General features: G+C 41.9%; 1 protein-coding gene and 1 long non-coding RNA gene across 5 annotated transcripts; one reads left to right on the forward strand and one right to left on the reverse strand.

Moving 5' to 3' along the window:
- Positions 1-19,694, reverse strand: LOC103881387. 4 transcript variants are annotated; one of them, XR_002520245.2, is made up of 5 exons: positions 19,165-19,693; positions 18,024-18,305; positions 9,464-9,650; positions 6,683-6,782; positions 1-50 (listed from the first exon to the last, which is right to left on the reverse strand). It is a non-coding gene; the product is annotated as an uncharacterized LOC103881387 (long non-coding RNA). The 4 variants fall into 4 exon arrangements; XR_004182030.1 differs by lacking the exon at positions 1-50 and having other exon boundaries at positions 6,150-6,782; positions 19,165-19,692; XR_002520244.2 differs by lacking the exons at positions 1-50; positions 6,683-6,782 and having other exon boundaries at positions 9,157-9,650; positions 18,128-18,305; positions 19,165-19,694.
- On the forward strand, positions 7,380-11,926 carry TRMT10C (tRNA methyltransferase 10C, mitochondrial RNase P subunit). Its single transcript, XM_009199332.3, has 2 exons — positions 7,380-7,543; positions 10,227-11,926. The coding sequence occupies exon 2, from the start codon at positions 10,257-10,259 to the stop codon at positions 11,508-11,510; it is 1,254 nt and encodes a 417-aa protein (XP_009197596.1). The 5' UTR covers positions 7,380-7,543; positions 10,227-10,256; the 3' UTR covers positions 11,511-11,926.
- Positions 19,695-19,713: the final 19 nt, after the last annotated feature.

Genomic DNA, 19,713 nt, shown 5'->3' on the forward strand with positions numbered 1-19,713 from the left:
CGTCAGGAGATCGAGACCATCCTGGATAATCTGGTGAAACCCCGTATCTACTAAAAAATACAAAAAAAAAAAAAAAGATTTACTCATCTCTCTGGGTTATCCCCCATCTTGCATACAAGATGTATACATGTTACTAAACTTGTTTTTCTCTTGTTCAATCTGTCTTTTGTTACAGAGAGTCTCAGCTAAGAACTCATGAAGGGAAGATAGAAAGTCATATTTCTTCCCCTATACCAATATATTTAACAACTTTACACCACTCCCCTTCTATAAACTGAGTTATACCCAGACATCTTAGCCATTAGCAGCATTAGCAAAATAAAGAGCAAGATCACGTAACACAGATTGGTACCACTATAAATTCATGATCCCCAAACTAAACTAGACCATCAACACTGCCTGATATCATGGCTGTCTCACTAGTCAACCCATACTTCTTTCTTTACCATCTTAACCATTTTTTTAGTGTGCATTTCAGCAGTGTTAAGTATATTTACATTGTTGTGCAACAGATCTCCAGAACTTTTTCATCTTGCATATCTGAAACTCATTAAACAACTCCACCATTCCTGGTAACTGTCACGGGGGTGGCAGGGACAACAATCTGGGCCAGTGGCTCTGGAGTAAAAGAATTTACCAAAAATGGTTGTAAAGAAAGGCAAATTTATGAAAGAAAGTAGGAAAAGCCAGGCACGGTGGCTCATGCCTGTAATCCCAGTACTTTGGGAGGCCAAGGCAGGCAGATCAAAGGGTCAAGCGATCGAGACCATCCTGGCAAACATGGTGAAACCCGTCTCTACTAAAAATACAAAAATTAGCTGGGCATGGTGACGCATGCCTGTAGCCCCAGCTACTTGGGAGGCTGAGGCAGGAGAATGGCCCGAACCCGGGAGGTAGAGATTGCAGTGAACTGAGATTGCACCACTGTACTCCAGCCTGGTGACAGAGTGAGACTCCATCTCAAAAAAAAAAAAAAAAAAGAAAGAAAAGAAAGAAAGACAAGACAAGACATTGCAATAAAGCAACTGGAAGCCTGCAAAAGAGGAGCTGACTGCAAAGAGACAAAGGTTAGCTGGAGATTTTATAGAATAGAACTTGGGCTGATTGATAATGCCAATGCACTGGGAGCATAAATTGCATTCTTTTGTCAGCTGAGATGTTTGATAAATTGAGGCGTTTGTTGGTAAGCAGTAAGTTTGTGAGTTACATACATTATCTGAGTAGGAGGGCCATATGTCTTGGACAATATATCCTTGGGCATAAAGAAAAACAGACCCATAATTCATCTGCTTCCTTTTTTGTTTATATGTCCTGAACCATGAAGACAGGCATATTTATAGCTTATTTGTTTTATCTCTTTGCTTTCCCCGGGTCCCACCAGCCTGACTCCTTTTCCCTAATTAGGACTCCACAGTAACAACCACTCTACTTTCTGTTTCTATATATTTGTTATATATTATTCTTTATAATAATAAACCTTCACCCCATCTTTAGTCTCCTCAGAGGTGGTCTGTCTACCTCTTTCATAGAGAATGCAAACTATATCAAATTATAGCCATCATGTCTATAAATTGTCCTCCATACCTACCTAACTTTCTTCCTTTCTTCTTGTTACAATGGAAGTGGTATTTCTTCCTCTTATACGAAACCAATCTCTCCATCTCTCCTCTAAATACCATCTCTGTTAATCTTCTCAGGAAGTCTACCCATCCTATTATCCTTTCTTTCTCTTATCCCTTTGCTGATGATTCTCTCAGCATTTAAAATGTCAGGCCTCTCCTAACATAACAGTAATAATGATGAAGAAAATTTTCCTGAACTCCACACCCAGGGACTAAGCATGCTATCTTTTCTTCAGACAAATTTCATAGAAATGTTTAAACTTGCTGATTCTATTTTCTCATAATCTCCTCATTCCTTATTCATATTCATCTGGCTAAAGCCCCCAAACCTCACAATTAAGGTCCCAGTGGCCCTTGTATTGCTAAATCTAGTAGATGCTTTTCAGTCTGCATTGCATGATCTCTAGGCAATATTTGACCCTGTTACCCATCCACTTGTCTTTGAAAACACCCTTTCCTTGATTTCTATATCATATTCTGGTTTTTTACCTCCCATCTCTTTAGCTGCTTATTTTCAGTTTCCTTTGTCCATTCCTGTTCTCTACCCAAGCCCTAGGTAATCTCTTCCTCCCATATGGTTTCACAGACTCTGTTAGTAACTCTCAAATCTCTATCTTTGGTGCATTCTTCTTTCTCCTAAACTCCATACCCACACAGCCAACTGCCAAATATCCTAAAGGAGACATCATTTGGCTGTCTTGAAGACAGCTCAAAAGCCACATATCTAACACTATATTTACCATGTCTGCCTTCACCCCATATACTCCTTTTCATTGTCTGCCCAAGTACTCAAACCAAACTATTGACTTGTTCCTCTCTTTCTCTCCCAAATTGATCACCAAATTCTGTCATGTCCACCTCTTAAATGTATTTCAAATCTTCCCCCTTTTCTTTGCCTCTACTGCCACCACTCTTGTCCAAGCCACTAACATCACTTACCTGATCTATTTAGTATTCCTTCATCAGCAAATAATTATTGAGTTTCCGATACTTGCCAAGCACTGCTGTAGACATTGAAGGTAAAGCAGAGAATCAAAGTTCTCTACTTTGTAAGTAACACCTAAATCTTTGAATCCATGCTTTGTCTTCCAACTCTTGAAAGAGACGTTGGTATAGAGAAATCGTTCTCTATTATATAATAAACAGTGCAGGCAAAATACATGGCAAATTACATTTTTACCAGTGTAGAAACGATAACATGTGGTGGAATAAGCTCTGGGGAACTGGAGAGTGGGTGCCTTGACTACAAAACAGCCTCTACTTAGGTCTAACCATTGTTTCCAAGAAGAAATATGAGCTAAGAGAGAGCATTCAGACCTTCTACTTTTTCAATTCTAGTGTTTATGTGACATTGCCTTATGGGTTTTTATGTATTTCCTTGCTTTTAAAAATTAGTCCTTTTTCTTTTCTTTTCTTTTTTTTTTTTTTTTTTTTTTTTTTTTGAGACGGAGTCTCGCTCTGTCGCCCAGGCTGGAGTGCAGTGGCCGGATCTCAGCTCACTGCAAGCTCCGCCTCCTGGGTTTACGCCATTCTCCTGCCTCAGCCTCCCGAGTAGCTGGGACTACAGGCGCCCACCACCTCGCCCGGCTAGTTTTTTGTATTTTTAGTAGAGACGGAGTTTCACCGTGTTAGCCAGGATGGTCTCGATCTCCTGACCTCGTGATCCGCCCGTCTCGGCCTCCCAAAGTGCTGGGATTACAGGCTTGAGCCACCGTCTTTTTTTATGTATTTTTTGTAGAGACAGTTTCACCACATTGGCCAGGCTGGTCTGGAACTCCTGAGCCGAAGCAATCTGCCTGCCTTGGCCTCCGAAAATGCTGATTATAGGCATGAGCCACTGCTCACGGCCTAAAATTTATTTTTTGTGTACCTTACATCCCATATTACAAGCCATTTTTCTATGCCAAAACATATATTTTGAAAATCACTGTGCTTTTTGTTGGAGGTAAGATGTCTGAACCCTGGAAATATTCTTAATCTAGAACAGGTCAGATCCCAGACATACTGAATAAATTATGTTCTGCTATATTTTTAGAAACACTTCCAAAGATTTTTCACATAAAGAAACTTAGTAAATTCAACAGAATGAAATTTCCTTTACTTGACAAAGATCATATAGCAAAAACCTTCATAAAATATTAATGGAAAAACTTCAGATGTATCTCTTTAAAGAACAGGAACAAGAAAAAGATAACTCCTACCACTGCTATTTGTTATAACCACTAGAGGATATTTATTCTTGAATTTTTTCCATGTTTGGGTGTAAAATCATGATTATTTTGCTAGCCCTACCTCACCTTTCTAACATGATGGGAATCAGTCTCTTACAAAAGATCTCATCTTTTAAAATCATTTGGAAAAGACTATGCCTACCGTCTTTTATTTGGGTAAAGTATACATAATATAAACATTTCCATTTTAGTCATTTTCAAGTGTACAGTTCAATGGCATTAAATACATTCACGTTCTTGTACAACCATCACTACTATCCATCTCCAGAACTTTTTCATCATCTCATACTGAAAATCCATACCTATTAAACAGTAACTGCCCATTCTTCCCTTTCCCCAGCCCCTGGTAAACACTATTCTACTTTCTGTCTTTATGATTTGACTACTATAGGTACTTCATATAGGTGGATTTATACAATATTTGTCCTTTAGTGCCTGGCTTATTTCACTTAGTGTATAATGCCTCCAAAGTTTATCCATGTTGTACCATGTATCAGAACTTCATTCCTTTTTATGACTGAATAATATTCCATTATATGTACATGCAACATGTTTCTATCTATTCATCTGTTCCTGGATATTTGGGTTGCTTCCACCTTTTGGTTATTATCAATAATGCTGCAATGACATTAGAGTACAAGTGTCTGTTTGTGTCTCTGCTTTCAATTCCTTTGGGTATATAGCTAGGAGTAGCTGCAGAATATGTTCATTCTGTGGTCTCTTGAGGAACTGTTAAACTGTTCTTCATAGCATCTGCTCCATTTTGTTGTTGTTGTTGTTTGAGACAGTCTCACTCTGTCACCAGGCTGGAGTGCAGTGGTGTGATCTCGGCTCACTGCAACCTCTGCCTCCCAGGTTCAAGCAATTCTCCTGCCTCAGCCTCCCGAGTAGCTGGGACTACAGGCACGCACCACCATGCTCAGTTAATATTTGTATTTTTAGTACAGATGGAGTTTCGCCGTGTTGGCCAGGATTGTCTCAATCTCCTGACCTCGTGATCCGCCCACCTCAGCCTCTGAAAGTGCTGAGATTACAGGCGTGAGCCACCACACTCAGCCGTATCTGCTCCATTTTACATTCTTACCAGCAATATACAAGGTTTCAATTTCTACACGTCTTTGCCAACATTTAACTTTTTTGGCTTTTTTTCTCTTTAGAGACAGGAAAAACACAGACTTGCTTTGTCACCCATGCAGTGCAGTAGTGCAGTCATAGCTCACTGCAGCCTCAAACTCCTGGGCTCAAGTGGTCCTCCTGCCTCAGCCTCCCAAGTATCTGGGACGACAGGCACACACCACTACACTTGGCTATTTTTTTATTTTTAGTAGAGATGGGGTTCTGCTATGTTGCCCAGGTTGATCTTGAACTCCTGGACTCAGTGATCCTCCCACCTCAGCCTCCCAAAACACTAGGATTACAGGCATGAGCCACCATGCCCAGCCTTATTGTGGTTTTTATTTGCATTTTCATAATAATGTTGAACATCTCTTTATGTGCTTACTGGGCATTTTTATATCTTCATTGGAGAAATGTCTACTCAAGTTCTTTGCTCACTTTGAATTGAGTTGTTTAGGTTTCTTTTGTTGTCGAATTCTAGTTCTTTACATATTCTGGATTTTTTGTTGTCATTGTTTTGTTTTTTGAGATGGAATCTCACCCTGTCGTACCCAGGCTGGCGTGCAGTGGCGTGATCTAGGCTCACTGCCACCTCTGCCTCCTGGGTTCAAGCGATTCTCCTGCCTCAGCCTCCCAAGTAGCTGGGATTACAGGCGCTTGCCACCATGCCCAGCTAATTTTTTGTATTTTTAGTAGAGACGGGGTTTTACCATGTTGGACAGTCTGGTCTCAAACTCCTGACCTCAGGTGATCCGCCCACCTTGGCCTCCCAAAGTGCTGGGATTACAGGCGTGAGCCATCATGCACAGCCATATTCTGGATATTAATCCCTTAACAGATACATGATTTGTAACTATTTTCTCCCATTCTGTGGATTGCCTTTTTATTCTGTTGACAGTGTCCTTCTATGTACAAAAGTATTTCTTCTTTTTTTTTTTTTTTTTCTCTTGAGACAGAGTCTCGCTCTGTTGCCAGGCTGGAGTGCAGTCACACAATCTCGGCTCACTGCAACCTCTGCCTCCCAGGTTCAAGCAATTCTCCTGCCTCAGCCTCCTGAGTAGCTGGAACTACAGGCACACACCATCATGTCCAGCTAATTTTTGCATTTTTAGTAGAGACGTGGTTTCACCATGTTGGCCAGGATGATCTCAATCTCTTGACGTCGTGATCTGCCTGCCTCGGCCTCCCAAAGTGCTGGGATTACAGACATGAGCCACCGCGCCCGGCCCAAAAGTATTTCAATTTTATGAAGCCCAATTTGTATATTTTTTCTTATGTTGCCTATGATTTTGGTGTCATACTTATGAAATCTACCAAATCCAATGTCATGAAGATTTTCCTCTATGTTTAATTCTGTTTTATAGTTTTCACTACACTATTATATTTAAGTATTTGACTCATTTTGAGTTAGTTTTTATATATGGTGTTAGGTAAGGGTCCAACTTCACTCTTCTTATGTGTATATGCAGTTTTCCCAGCACGAACTGTCGAAAAGATTGACCTTTCCCCAGTAAATGGTCTTGTACCATATGTTTTTAAGATGACAGCTAAACTAAAATAATTGAAAACATAAAAACACTGTGCTAGCTAAACAAAATATGTGGAGGCTGGATTTTGACCCAAAGGCCACCAATTTACAACAGTGTTTTAACTTCATTTCACATTAAATTTTCCAAATGAACTAGGAGGAGAGAGAAACTTACTGTGGCTTACCATGTTCCAAGCATAGTGACAGGTACTGGTGATAAACTGGTCAAAAAGATTAAGAGTTTAAAGTCCTAGCGTCAGGGAGTTTGAAGCTGAGTAAGAAGATCTGTGGAAAAAGACACACTTTATTTTAGTACTTGGTCAGCAAATGTTTATAAATACGGAGCCCAAGAGGAGAGTCAGTTGAGAACAGGATTAGAAACAGTTTTTGTTTTGCTTTTTGAGACGGAGTCTCACTCTGTTGCCCAGCCTGGAGTGCAGTGGTGCGATCTCGGCTCACAGCAACCTCCGCCTCCCGGGTTCAAGTGATTCTCCTGCCTCAGCCTCCTGAGTAGCTGGGACTACAGGCGCGCGACACTACACCTGGCTAATTTTTGTGTTTTTAGTAGAGACGGGATTTCACTATGTTGGCCAGGCTGGTCTCGAACTCCTGACCTCAAGTGATCCGCCCGCCTCAGCCTCCCAAACCGCTAGGATTACAGGCGTGAGCCACCTGGCCGGCCCAGAGACAGCTTTTAGGATAAATGAAGGAAAACACAACACAACACAACATAGGTACAAGTCCATGACAACTAAGAGCGTAGTCTGCAAGTACCCAACTGCCTACTGACACCTGTCTCGTCTACGGCGCTTCTTTCAGCCGGGAAAGCGTTCTTTGCGTGCTGTGACATAAAAAAGCAGCGCCGGAAGGGAGAGGGCGGAACTTCCGCCTGAGCCCCAGCGACCGCTTTGGTCTATCGGGTGGAATGTTGGGTAAGCTGCGTGCTGGCTTCGGCGCGGGTCACTGGGCGTCCATACGGCGGAATCCTTCGTCCTCTAGGGTCCCTGCACTTTGCGTCAGCTAGAACCACTATCTTTGCACTCCTGGTAAGCGAGTTTCTTCTTTCTCCTAATGTGTGTGTTGGGGGTGGGAGGACGCCGGAGACGTTCCGGGACGCACTTAGTGGAGCATATGCGCTCGGAAGGTCCAGAGGTAAGAGGAAGTCCAGTGAATAATAAACTGTAACTAGTACAGTACCTTAAACAAAATCAGTGGTTCCTGAAACCATGTCCTTGATTGCTTTTTACAAGTGGGGTTTTCATTTCTGTGGTATTCTAAGTCTTTACCAGTTACAAGAATAAAACTTTTAAAACTCTTCTCTGAAATCAATGTTTATTAGACTGGTGCCTGGGGACTCCAGCTTAAATATTTCGGGGATTTTAAAGTAAATTGTTTTCTCTTTAAAGGGAGGCTGAGCAGGGCGCGGTGGCTCACGCCTGTAATCCCAGCACATTGGGAGGCCGAGGCGGACGGATCACGAGGTCAGGAGATCCGAGACCATCTTGGCTAACACAGTGAAACCCCGTCTGTACTAAAAATACAAAAGAATTAGCCGGGCGTGGTGGGCGCCTGTAGTCCCAGCTACTCGGTTAGCTGAGGCAGGAGAATGGCGTGAGCCCGGGAGGCGGAGCTTGCAGTGACCCAAGATGGCGCCACTGCACTCCGATACTCCTCAAAAAAAATAATAAAGGGAGGCTGAACTTTTTTTCTTTTTTTTAATGTAAGAAGCATCGAGCAAGGATATTAGGAAAATATTTGCGTGATTACTGTGAGCCAATATTTATTGACTATTTATTGTCAAGCATTGGATTCAATGTTAACATTATAGACAAAGTCCTTGTCCTCATGGACACTAGTTAGTCCTTACCATCTAGAGAGGCAAATAGATAACCAGCCAATTACAGTACAGTGTTAGAAGTACTGTCATAGGGACAAGAGTGCTGTGAAAACTAATGGTGGAATACTAAAGTGTGAGGTGAAGAGTAGCTAGAGATGCTGATGCTGCTGACCTGGCCGCAATAGGCTTAGAAATATATGTTGGGAACAATACTAATGGATAGCAATATCCCTTGAAACAACACTGAAGGAGGACCAGATTGTGAAACAAAGGTAGAGGGGTTATTTCGATTTGTTGCATTTGAGGTGTTTTTTGTTTGTTTTTTTGAGACAGTCTTACTCTGTCGCCCAGACCGGAGTGCAGTGGTACAATCTCGGCTCACTGCAACTTCGGCCCCCCCCCCCCCACCTTTTCAAGCAATTCTTCTACTTCAGCCTCACAAGTGGCTGGGATTACAGGCGTGCACCACCACACCTGGCTAATTTTTGTAATTTTAGTAGAGATGGGGTTTCACCATGTTGGTCAGGCTGGTCTCAAACTCCTGGCTTCAAGCGATCCTCCCTCCTTGGCCTTCCAAAGTGCTGGGATTACAGGAGTAAGCCACCGAACCCGGCAAGCATTTGAGGTGTCTTTCTGATGAATGGTCATTGAAGCCACAGAAGTAAGTCACATCGCACAAGGGAAATATATAGATTGAAAAAAAGAATAGGATAGAATGCAGAGTTATATCCACCTTTAAAGGAGGGGCATCTGGACATCAGTGCACTGGTCAGAGAGCAGGAAACCTGTGCAGGGTCATTAAATGAAGCCAAGGGAAGAAGGAATTTTTCAAGTGTTTTATTTGCATTTTGTAAAAATTTGAATTCCCTTTATTTCTTTTCCTTCAAATTTGAGACTAGTTTTACATCTGTAAGCACTTTCAATATCTCAAGGACATCCAGGCCTTTAGGATAAAATTGTGGAGCTTTTTATACATTTGTCCCAATCTTGGACATTTTCTTTGTTAAAAACATTTGCTGCAAAATAAAGCCTGAACTGGGGAAGAGTTTGTTGCCATTTTTTGATCAGTAGATCTCAGTATATTTCTGTAATGAGGGCATTGGTACAGCAGTTCCTAAGTGCTTTTTACCTGTTGCCATTCTCAGTTGCTTTCATGTCCTTTGTCTTTATTTGTTGCTTTTGTGAAGGATCTTGTGTTTGGTTCTGTATCTGGGCTTAGTGTAGAATGGAGGAGAATGTAGCATCATGATGTCAGCTGCCTTGGTGATACACAAATTTGTTGCCCAGTAACATTATCTGGGCCCCTAGATAAAAACCTGAAAAGGAAAGTTATCCTTTTAGCTAAAGCAATAGTGAAATTCATTTCTAAAATAAAAACCCAAATTTTTTTTTTTTTTTTTTTGAGACAGAGTCTCACTCTGTCACCCAGGCTGGAGTGCAGTGGCACAACCTTGGCTCACTGCAACCTCCACCTCCTGGGTTGAAGCAGTTCTCCTGCCTCAACCTCCCAAGAAGCTGGGATTACAGGTGTCTGCCACCATACCTGGCTAATTTTTCTATTTTTGGTAGAGATGAGGTTTCTCACCACGTTGGCCAGGCTAGGCTTGAACTCCTGACGTCAGGTGATCCACCGACCTTGGCCTCCCAGAGTGCTGGGATTACAGGCATGAGCCACTGCACCCGGCCAAGAACCCAACTAAGTTTTAAACTTTTTGCTCAATGAGTGATCACAGGCTCTAGGCCACAGGAGTCTAGAAAAAAAAATTGGTGCAAAGATTTGACTTTGTGTTTCAAAAATTGATTTTATTTTGGTATTTCAGATTTATACTTGCACAATTAGTTGTTAAGTTTTAAAAATCTTAATTTTTAATTGCATTTTTCTTCTTTTACAGGAGTTTTCTTACACATCTGCTTTCCTCAAAATGAGTGTTTGTGTAAATTTCTTCAGACCTTTCACCAGGTTTTTGGTGCCATTTACCCTTCATAGGAAGAGAAATCATTTATATTCAACAATTTTGCCGAGGTACATATCTTCCAAAATACCAGCTGTTACTTCTCCTAATAATGAGAGTACACCCCCTTCTGAAGAGCTAGAATTGGATAAGTGGAAAACCACCATGAAATCTAGTGTGCAAGAAGAATGTGTTTCAACAGTCTCAAGCAGTAAGGATGAAGATCCTCTAGCTGCCACCAGAGAGTTCATTGAGATGTGGAGATTGCTTGGCAATGAAGTACCAGAACACATCACTGAAGAAGAGCTCAAAACCATTATGGAATGTGTTTCTAAAACAGCAAAAAAAAAATATTTAAAATATTTATATGTGAAGGAAAAACACAAAAAAGCTAAGCAAATAAAAAAGGAAATGAAAGCAGCAGCAAGGGAAGAAGCAAAAAATGTCAAGCTGCTGGAAACCACTGAGGAAGATAAACAGCAAAACTTTCTATTCTTACGACTTTGGGATAGGAATATAAACATTGCAATGGGCTGGAAGGGTGCCCAGGCCATGCAGTTTGGACAACCTTTGGTTTTTGACATGGCTTACGAAAATTATATGAAACCAAAAGAATTGCAGTATACTATTTCCCAGCTTTTAGAAAGTGAAGGATGGAACAGAAGAAATGTTGATCCTTTCCATATTTATTTCTGCAATCTAAAAACAGATAGTGCTTATCACAGAGAGTTGGTTAAACGGTATGAAGAAAAATGGGACAAACTGCTTTTAACAGCAACAGAAAAGTCTCATGTAGATTTATTTCCAAAGGACAGTATTATCTATTTAACTGCAGATTCTCCCAATGTTATGACTACTTTCAGGCATGACAAAGTTTATATAATTGGGTCTTTTGTTGATAAGAAGATGCAGCCAGGCACATCCCTAGCCAAGGCAAAACGGCTGAAGCTGGCAACTGAATGCCTTCCATTAGATAAATATTTACAATGGGATACTGGTAACAAAAATCTCACCTTAGATCAAATGATGCGTATTTTGTTATGTCTGAAAAACACTGGTAATTGGGAAGAGGCTCTGAAATTTGTTCCCCAGAGAAAACATAGTGGTTTTCTGGAGATTTCTCAGTATTCTCAAGAGTTTATCAACAGATTGAAGAAGGCAAAGACTTCTAATTCATTTTCAAAAGGTTCTCTAAATGTGTGTGCACAGAAGTGGCTCAAATGAGAACATTTCATGGCCTAAAAAGTAAATGGGTTGGAAATACAGTTCTGTTAATATATTTCTTCCCAAATAATTCATTTTTCTCTTCTAAAGGTAGTTTTTCCCAACTGACTGCAGGGTTGTGTCTTTTCCCAATTAAATATCTGCAGAACTTTGGGATTATACTTTGTTTACTGTAAAAAGATAATAAGTAAAAAGAATTGTCCAATATTGTTGAACAGAATCATCTTTAAATTATCCCAAATAAATAGTTGTACCATTGGTAGACTTTTTTATGGAGGTTCCTAGAGGGTGGTGCCCTGGGGAGGGCTTGGAAGCTCTGCACCCCTTCCCCCATACCTTTCCCTGTGCATCTCTTCATCTGTATGTTTTGTAATGTCTTTTATAGTAAACTAGTAAATGTGTTTGCTTCAATTCTATGAGCCACTCAAGCAGATTAATCAAGAGAAGGAATTGGTACTCCAACTTGAAGCCAGTCAGTCAGAAGTTCTGTAGGCCCAGATTTACAACTTGTGCTGGGGTGGGAGGAGGGAGCAGTTTCGGGGACTGGGCCCTCAACCTGTGGGCTCTGACACTATCTCCAGGTAGATAGTATCTGAATTGAATTACAGAACACCCGGCTGGTGTCCAGTGCAGAACTGATTGCTTGTGTGTTGATGAGAAATTCCCCCACATTTGGTCACAGAAGTCTTCTGTCTGTGTTGCTTGTTGAGGGAGAAAATAGGAAAAAGGACTTTGAGGTTGTGGGGGTTTTTCCATACAACTATGAAAAACAGGTTCACGGATAAAACTGATTTCTTGTCCTCTTATGGAAAAAGGGATTTATGCTTGGTGCACTGGCTCACTCCTGTAATCCCAGCACTCTGGGAGGCCATTGCAGGCTGATCACTTGAGCCCAGGAGTTTGATACCAGCATGGGCAACACGGTGAAACCCCATCTCTAAAAAAAATACAAAAATTACCCAGGTGTGGTGGTGTATGCATGCAGTCCCTGCTACTTGGGAGGCTGAGGTGGGAGGATCTCTTGAGCCTGGGAGGTGGAGGTTGCAGTGAACCAACATTGCACCACTGTGCTGTAGCCTGGGCAACAGTGAGACCCTGTCTCAGAAACTAAAAATAACATTTTTGAAAACATGGGAGATAGGAATGATATAGGCAACTATTCCTAATTTCTGAATTGGAAATTAGCATAAGCGTCCAATGCATTTCTTTTTTTTGTTTTTTGTTTTTTGTGATGGAGCCTCACCTTGTAACCCAGGCTGGAGTGCAGTGGTGTGATCATGGCTCGCTGCAGCCACAATCTCCTGGGCTCAAGTGAGCCTCCTGCCTCAGTTTCCCAAGTAGCTGGAATTTTAGAACCCTGAATGATGCCCTGTTGCAGGGTTGCATTTGCTAGAAAAGACGCCATTTCTTCATACAAAGACTGTCCATCTTTAGGCCATGTGCTTAAAAGATTGCATCCACTAAGGAGGTATTCCTTTCCTAATTTGCCCAAAGACAGACAAGGTGACATCTCCACAGAATTCAAGTGAGAGTAAGCTATGAAGATATGAGGGAAGGGAATTCCAAGCAAAAGGAACAAGTGTAAAAGCCCTTGAGAGAGGGTTCAAGGTCCAACAAAGGTTGGTGCGCCTGAAGCAAAAGGAGTAAAGAGCTGATCAGGTCAGAGGAGTAGCTAGATCTGTCAAGTAACGCATCTTAAGCCACCATAAGAACTTTGGTTTTTACCAGAGGATCAGATGGTCTTCAACTAAAAAGTGACATCTGACTTATGTTTTAATAGGAAAACTGAATATTAGCTCTGTGAAGGCAGGAAATTGTTTTTTTTATTTTTATTTTTTATTCACTGTTACATCCCTAGAGCCTAGTGCTTAAACATTTGAATAGATGAATGTGACTCATTCTCCACCACCCACCCCCATGGTTTTGTATATTCTACGTGAAAACGTTAACAGAAACTTTTTCCTCCAGCCCAGATATAAATCTGAAATGGGTGATTTTTTTCCTCCCCTTCCTTGGATGATTTCTTTTCTTCCTCTTTCTCTGATTCTTGTCTTTTCTTGCCCACTTGCTACCACCACCCCATTTAGGGATCTTCATCTTGTCTTCATCTCCTCCCACCTGTCCCAACCCACCCCAAATTGGATTCAGTTTAAAATGATCGCTTTGGCTGCTATGTTGAGAATAGATTTTAAGAGAGAGACCAGTTAGGAGGCTATTGCAGTAACAAAAGTGAGAGATAATAGGTAGGTAGTGAGACGCAGTCAGATCTGAATGTGTTTAGTCTGAAGGGGTAAAGCTGGCAGTAATAGATTGGGTGGGAGAAAGATAAAATTTAGGTACGACTTCAAGATTGTTGACTAGAGAAACTGGAAGGACTTGTTACTATTTACTGAAATGCAGAAGCTTTGAGGGGGCAGGTAATCCAACGTTAACTTTGGGACATTTTACAGTTGCCTATTAGATGTCCAAGTGGAGATGTCAAGTGGTCAGTTGGATATATGAGCCTGGAGTTCAGGGACAAGGTCTGGCTGGAGATGTTAATAATGTAGTTAAATGCTCCAGACTAGTTGAGGCCATCTGGGGAGTCTGTGTGGATAAAGATATTTGATGTCTGACCCCTGAGGTACTCCAACATTTAGAGGTGTGGGAGATGAGAAGGAACCGGCAAATAAGACTGAGGTAAAGCAACCAGTAAGAAATGAGAGAAAATGTCCTGGAGGCAAAATGAAAAAAAGTGTTTCATGCTGCAGATCAAGTAAGATGAAGTCAGAGCTGACCACTGAATGTAGGAATGAGTGCAGGGGCCTTTGAAAACAGTATGCTGAGAATAGATAGGGCTCAAGGACAGTATCTCCAATTGAACTTTTAATGAACTCCCGTAGGCGCCAAGAAGGCGGGCATAAAGAAGAGCATAGAAACAAAGAACTGAGTAGAAGGTTACATCTGGGAAAAGAAAGTTTGTTTTGCATTGCATTCTTTCTGCTGATGTGGGGTTTATGGAGTATAAATAAAGTGAGGCGGAGGCTCTGAGCGCGGCCGCCATGTTCTCTGTGTGTCTTTGTCTTTTGTGTGTTCTTTCATTCTCCACCACCCCCGGCACGGACCCCAACAAATGAGGACATTGCTGATTATCTTGACAACAGCAATTTCAATGGAGGGTTGAAAAGAAAGCCAATTGGAGTAGCGTTAAAAGAGAGTGGACAAAGCCAGGTGCAGTGGCTCAGGCCTGTAATCCCAGCACTTTGGGAGGCCGAGGCTGGCAGATCACCTGAGGTCGGGAATTCAAGACCACCCTGACGAACATGGAGAAACACCATCTCTACTAAAAATACGAAAAAAAAAAAAAAAAGGCCAGGCATAGCGGTGCATGCCTGTAATCCCAGCTATTTGGGAGGCGAAGGCAGGAGAATCGCTTGAACCTGGGAGATAGAAGTTGCAGTGAGCTGAGATCATGCCATTACACTCCAGCCTGGGCAACAAGAGCGAAACTCTGTCTCAAAAAAATTTAAAAAAAAAAAAAGGAGAAAAGTTTGAGCTAGTGAGCGTGGTGGTGTGTGCCTTTAGTCTCAGCTACTTGGCGGGCTGAGCCAGGAGGATCGTTTGAGCCTATGATGTGGAGGTTGCAGTGAGCCATGATCATGTCATTGCATTCCAGGTTGGGTAACACAGCAAGACCCTGTCTCAAAAGATAAAATAAAGAATGGACAGATATAGGAGATGGAGTATGAACAATCTTTTCAAAGAGTTTCTATATGAAGGGAAATAGGAATGAGGAGCTAGAGGAAGATATGAGATCAAGAGAAGAGTCTTTTATTAAGATGGGAGACATAAAAGTATGTATGTATGATGTTGGGAATGCCTCAGTAGTAGAAAGAAAAATCGGATGGAACAATAGTGATGTGTGTAAACAAGGACAGGCTCCACTTCATAAATTTTAGGGCCCTAGCCACTGAGTCAACTGAATCAGAAACTGGCAGTGGGGCCCAGCAATCTGTGTTTTAAAATGCCCTTCAGGTGACTCTGATGTACACTGAAATTGAGAATAGTCTAAGGACATGTAGTAGAATTATAAGGCTACATTAAGAACCTACTTAATGGCTTACGTCTGTAATCCCAGAATTTTGGGAGGCTAAGGCAGGAGGATCACTTGAGCCCAGGAGTTCAAGGCTGCAGTGAGCTATGAGCCACTGTACTCTAACCTGGGCAACAGAATGAGATCCTGTCTCAAAAAAAAAAAAGAAAAAAACAAAAAAACCTATTTAAGGTTAGTGAAATCATGATTAGCCACTTTTCTTCTCCACTCTAATTTTTTTTTGGTAGCTCTTGGCCTGAATTTCAAGTTCAGCTCCACTTCTTCCCTTTTCCGTGCCTAAATTCCCTCTTCCATAAAAATGGGAGTAATAGTAGCACTTAAGTCATAGGGTTGTAATGATTTAATGTACTTAATTTCATGTAGAATACCTACAACAATGCTTGAGTAAGCTTGAATAAATGTTAGATATTATAGTTGTCACCTCACAAATTACACATCTAAATTAACATAACAATTGCTCGTATTACCTTCCATGTCCAACTTTTTAAACCACTTAAATAGCTCATTAGAGGTTATAATCCATAGCTACTACTAAGCAAGCTCTCACCATGGCCAGGCAGCATATTATAGATTTTACGTTTATTATCTCACTTAATGCCTTCAGTAACCCTATATGAATTATTCCATTTGTATAGTTATAACATATTCCATAACATTTTTATCCAGTCCAAACTCACAGAATTAGCAAAAGGCAGAGTTAAAATTTAAGTCCAGTTTTTGTGTGGTACAAAAGTAATGCTCTTTGCCTTGGACTACATTGCCTATTCATTGTCAGAAAACAATACTTCAAAATTCAGTGCTTTGACATGCTGAACTAGAGAAGCAGCCACAAGGTGTCTCTGATCTCCCCACCCAACCTCCTGCCTCTCAATCCTCTGCCTCCCCCAAAACACAGGATAAGACTGTTCTTTGAAGTTTCTTATCTACCTAGAAACCAGACCCATCAAAGAACACAATTGCTTTCTATCTCCTTCCTCCCTGAAATTTCATTAACCAGAAGAAATTAAAACATATCACAAAGCCAGACACAGTGGTGCACACATGTAGTCCCAGCTACTTGTGAGTCTCAGTTGGGAGGATTCTTGAGGCCAGGAGTTTGAGGCTGTAGTGTGCTATCATCATGCCTGTGAATAGCCACCACACTCCAGCCTGGGCATGAGACAGTGAGACCTGGTCTCATGAAAAAAACAAAGCTCACATCACAGAGAAAGAGACTGAAAATTAACCACCACACTTAGAGCCCAAACTTTGCCTCAAACTACTGGTTTTTGTTTTCGAGACAGGGTCTCACCCTATCACCCCAGTTGGAGTGCAGTGGCGAGATCTTGGCTCACTGCAATCTTGCCTCCTGGGCTCAAGTGATCCTTCCATCTCAGCCTCCCTAGTAGCTGGGATCATAGGAGTGAGTCACTCACCCCTGGCCCTCAAATTATTGTTGGTTCTCTAGTTTCACTTGGTTTACAAAGAGAATAATTTACAAGTGAATTTCTGCATTAATATCTCCTAAAATCATTTACTACTCCTCTAAAATTGCCTGTAGTCCCCCCACCTCTCTCTCCCCTGTGAAAAGTATTTAAGCTTCAACCATCTGACCCTTATTGAGTTTTCTTATTTTGTTGTATTGTTCCCCACGCTTATGCACATTAATTTGTTAGGCTTCTCTCGTTAACCTGTCTTTTGTTATAACCATGTTGTCATGACTTTTGATGGGGAGGAAAGTGATCATCCCCTTTCCACCCCTTCATACTGCACTACCTTTTCATTTCCTAACCCGTTTGTAGGAGGCTACTGAAGTTTCCATTAATTTCTTCAATAGATATTTATCCAGACTAGTATAATCCAGGTGATGGGGAAACAGTGGCGAACAAGACAGGCACACTTCATGAAACTCACGGAACTGAAAGGTGAATGGATTACTATCTTCATCCTTTTTTTGTTTTGTTTTTTTCCCTTACATACGTAGTCCTGCACATCCTTAACTTCTGCAGTGTGGTATATGGGAACTGGATCCGCTCCTAAACAGGTTTGTGACTTCTCTGAGCTTTATCTTCTTCACTTAAAAATTACAAGAAGCGGCCGGGCGCGGTGGCTAATGCCTGTAATCCCAGCACTTAGGGAGGCTGAGGTGGGCGGATCACAAAGTCAGGAGATTGAGATCAGCCTGGCCAACATAGTGAAACCCCTTCTCTACTAAAAATACAAACAGCCGGGTGTGGCGGCACGCACCTGTTGTCCCACCTACTCAGGAGGCTGAGGCAGGAGAATCGCTTGAACCCAGGAGGCGGAGGTTGCAATGAGCCGAGACCATGCCATTGCACTCCAGCCTGGGTGACAGAGTGAGAGACTCCATCCCCCCACCAAAAAAAAAAATTAGAAGCATCTATAAATACATAATCTCAAATAAAATTCTTCGCGTATACCTCCATTTTTAAAATGCTCTCTTTTCACTGAGGAGGTGGAGGACAGTCTCAAGGATTACCTTGAAAAGATCACTAGGAAAATGAAACAAACATGAATTAAGTACCTGTAAGATAGTTTCCTGGTTACTTTTACATACATGATGATAAATGATGGCTCAGGGACTTCAACCTAGATCACAAAATCACCACCACACTGCCCTGCTTCTGTCATGGGAAACACATTTTGATACTTTCTTCATTCTTTCTCCACTCCCTGGACTTGAAGCCCGAGGTGTAATCCATCTGCAAATATTGAACACTTTTCATATATGAAACGCACAGCACAGTTTTTAAAAACTGGGTCTCTGTTTTCAAGGAACTTTTGAGCCATTCACAGACAACAGTTTAAAAACACACACGCCAGGCGCGGTGGCTCAAGCCTGTAATCCCAGCACTTTGGGAGGCGGAGACGGACGGATCCCGAGGTCAGGAGATCGAGACCATCCTGGCTAACACGGTGAAACCCCGTCTCTACTAAAAAAATACAAAAAACTAGCCGGGCGAGGTGGCGGGCGCCTGTAGTCCCAGCTACTCGGGAGGCTGAGGCAGGAGAATGGCCTAAACCCGGGAGGCGGAGTTTGCAGTGAGCTGAGATCTGGCCACTGCACTCCAGTCTGGGCGACAGAGTGAGACTCCGTCTCTAAATAAATAAATAAATAAATAATAAAAAAAAATAAACACACACACACAAATTGAGGGAAGTATGAAGTGACCAAATAATGGTATACAAAAGTGATCTCATTTGAGCCCTATTACCACTCTTTGAGGAGGCACTATTATTATTTCTCTTTTATAGAGAAGAAAAGGTAGGTCTGTAGGCAGTAAGCAAGTCTCTAGGTTACTCAAGCAGGAAAGGGCAAAACAGATTCAAATCCAAGTTCTGACTCCTAAGACTTTCTCTAACTATATATCGTAGAGCAAACCCAGAAATTCCAGTTCCCTAAGCAAGTAATAGACCCCATTTGGCTAGGAGAGCTGGATAAATACTGAGAAAGGGGGAAGATGAAGCCGAAAAGGTAGGCTAGGGCCTAATGTAACTCACGGACTTCATTCTGCAGACTGTAGGAATCCACTAAAGATTTCTTAGTAAAGCAAAAATTACCGCAGTCTGAACTTGACATAGTAGTTTCTCAACTTCGTAGAAGCACCCTGTAGAAAAAGTAGCGTTACAGTTGGCTACCTGACTTGGACAAATTACTCTCTCTGGCCTCAACTCTCACAGCTAATTGAGAGAATTCTATATTTGGCCAATCGCGGTGATTAAACGAGTGTATGAAAGGCGTCTGAAGCTAGGCGGCGCTACATAAACGCTGATTTCCCCTTTAAATAGGGAAAAAGAATGCGGGCTTTTTGTTTACATAGAGTTGGCAGGCATACGTTATCCAGCAAGGCCGGAACAGAAGACTCTCTCAGCCTCAGCTGCAACCACACCTGGGTATGCAGAAACCTTCTAAGATCCCAGCGTTTCCAGGGAGATGCTCCATTTCCCCTCACTTCTCGGGCCGTGTCGCTGGACCATGAAGACCTCACTACCCTCTAATATAAAGTCCCTAGCCAGCACTCCACTTAGACTACCCAACCATCCCAGCTCTTCCTTCCGAGGCGGCTACTCGATGACATCACAGCCACTTCCGTTTCCGAAAGGGGCCTC

Source organism: Papio anubis, chromosome 2 (assembly GCF_008728515.1).
Source record: "Papio anubis isolate 15944 chromosome 2, Panubis1.0, whole genome shotgun sequence".
Lineage (NCBI taxonomy): Eukaryota > Metazoa > Chordata > Mammalia > Primates > Cercopithecidae > Papio > Papio anubis.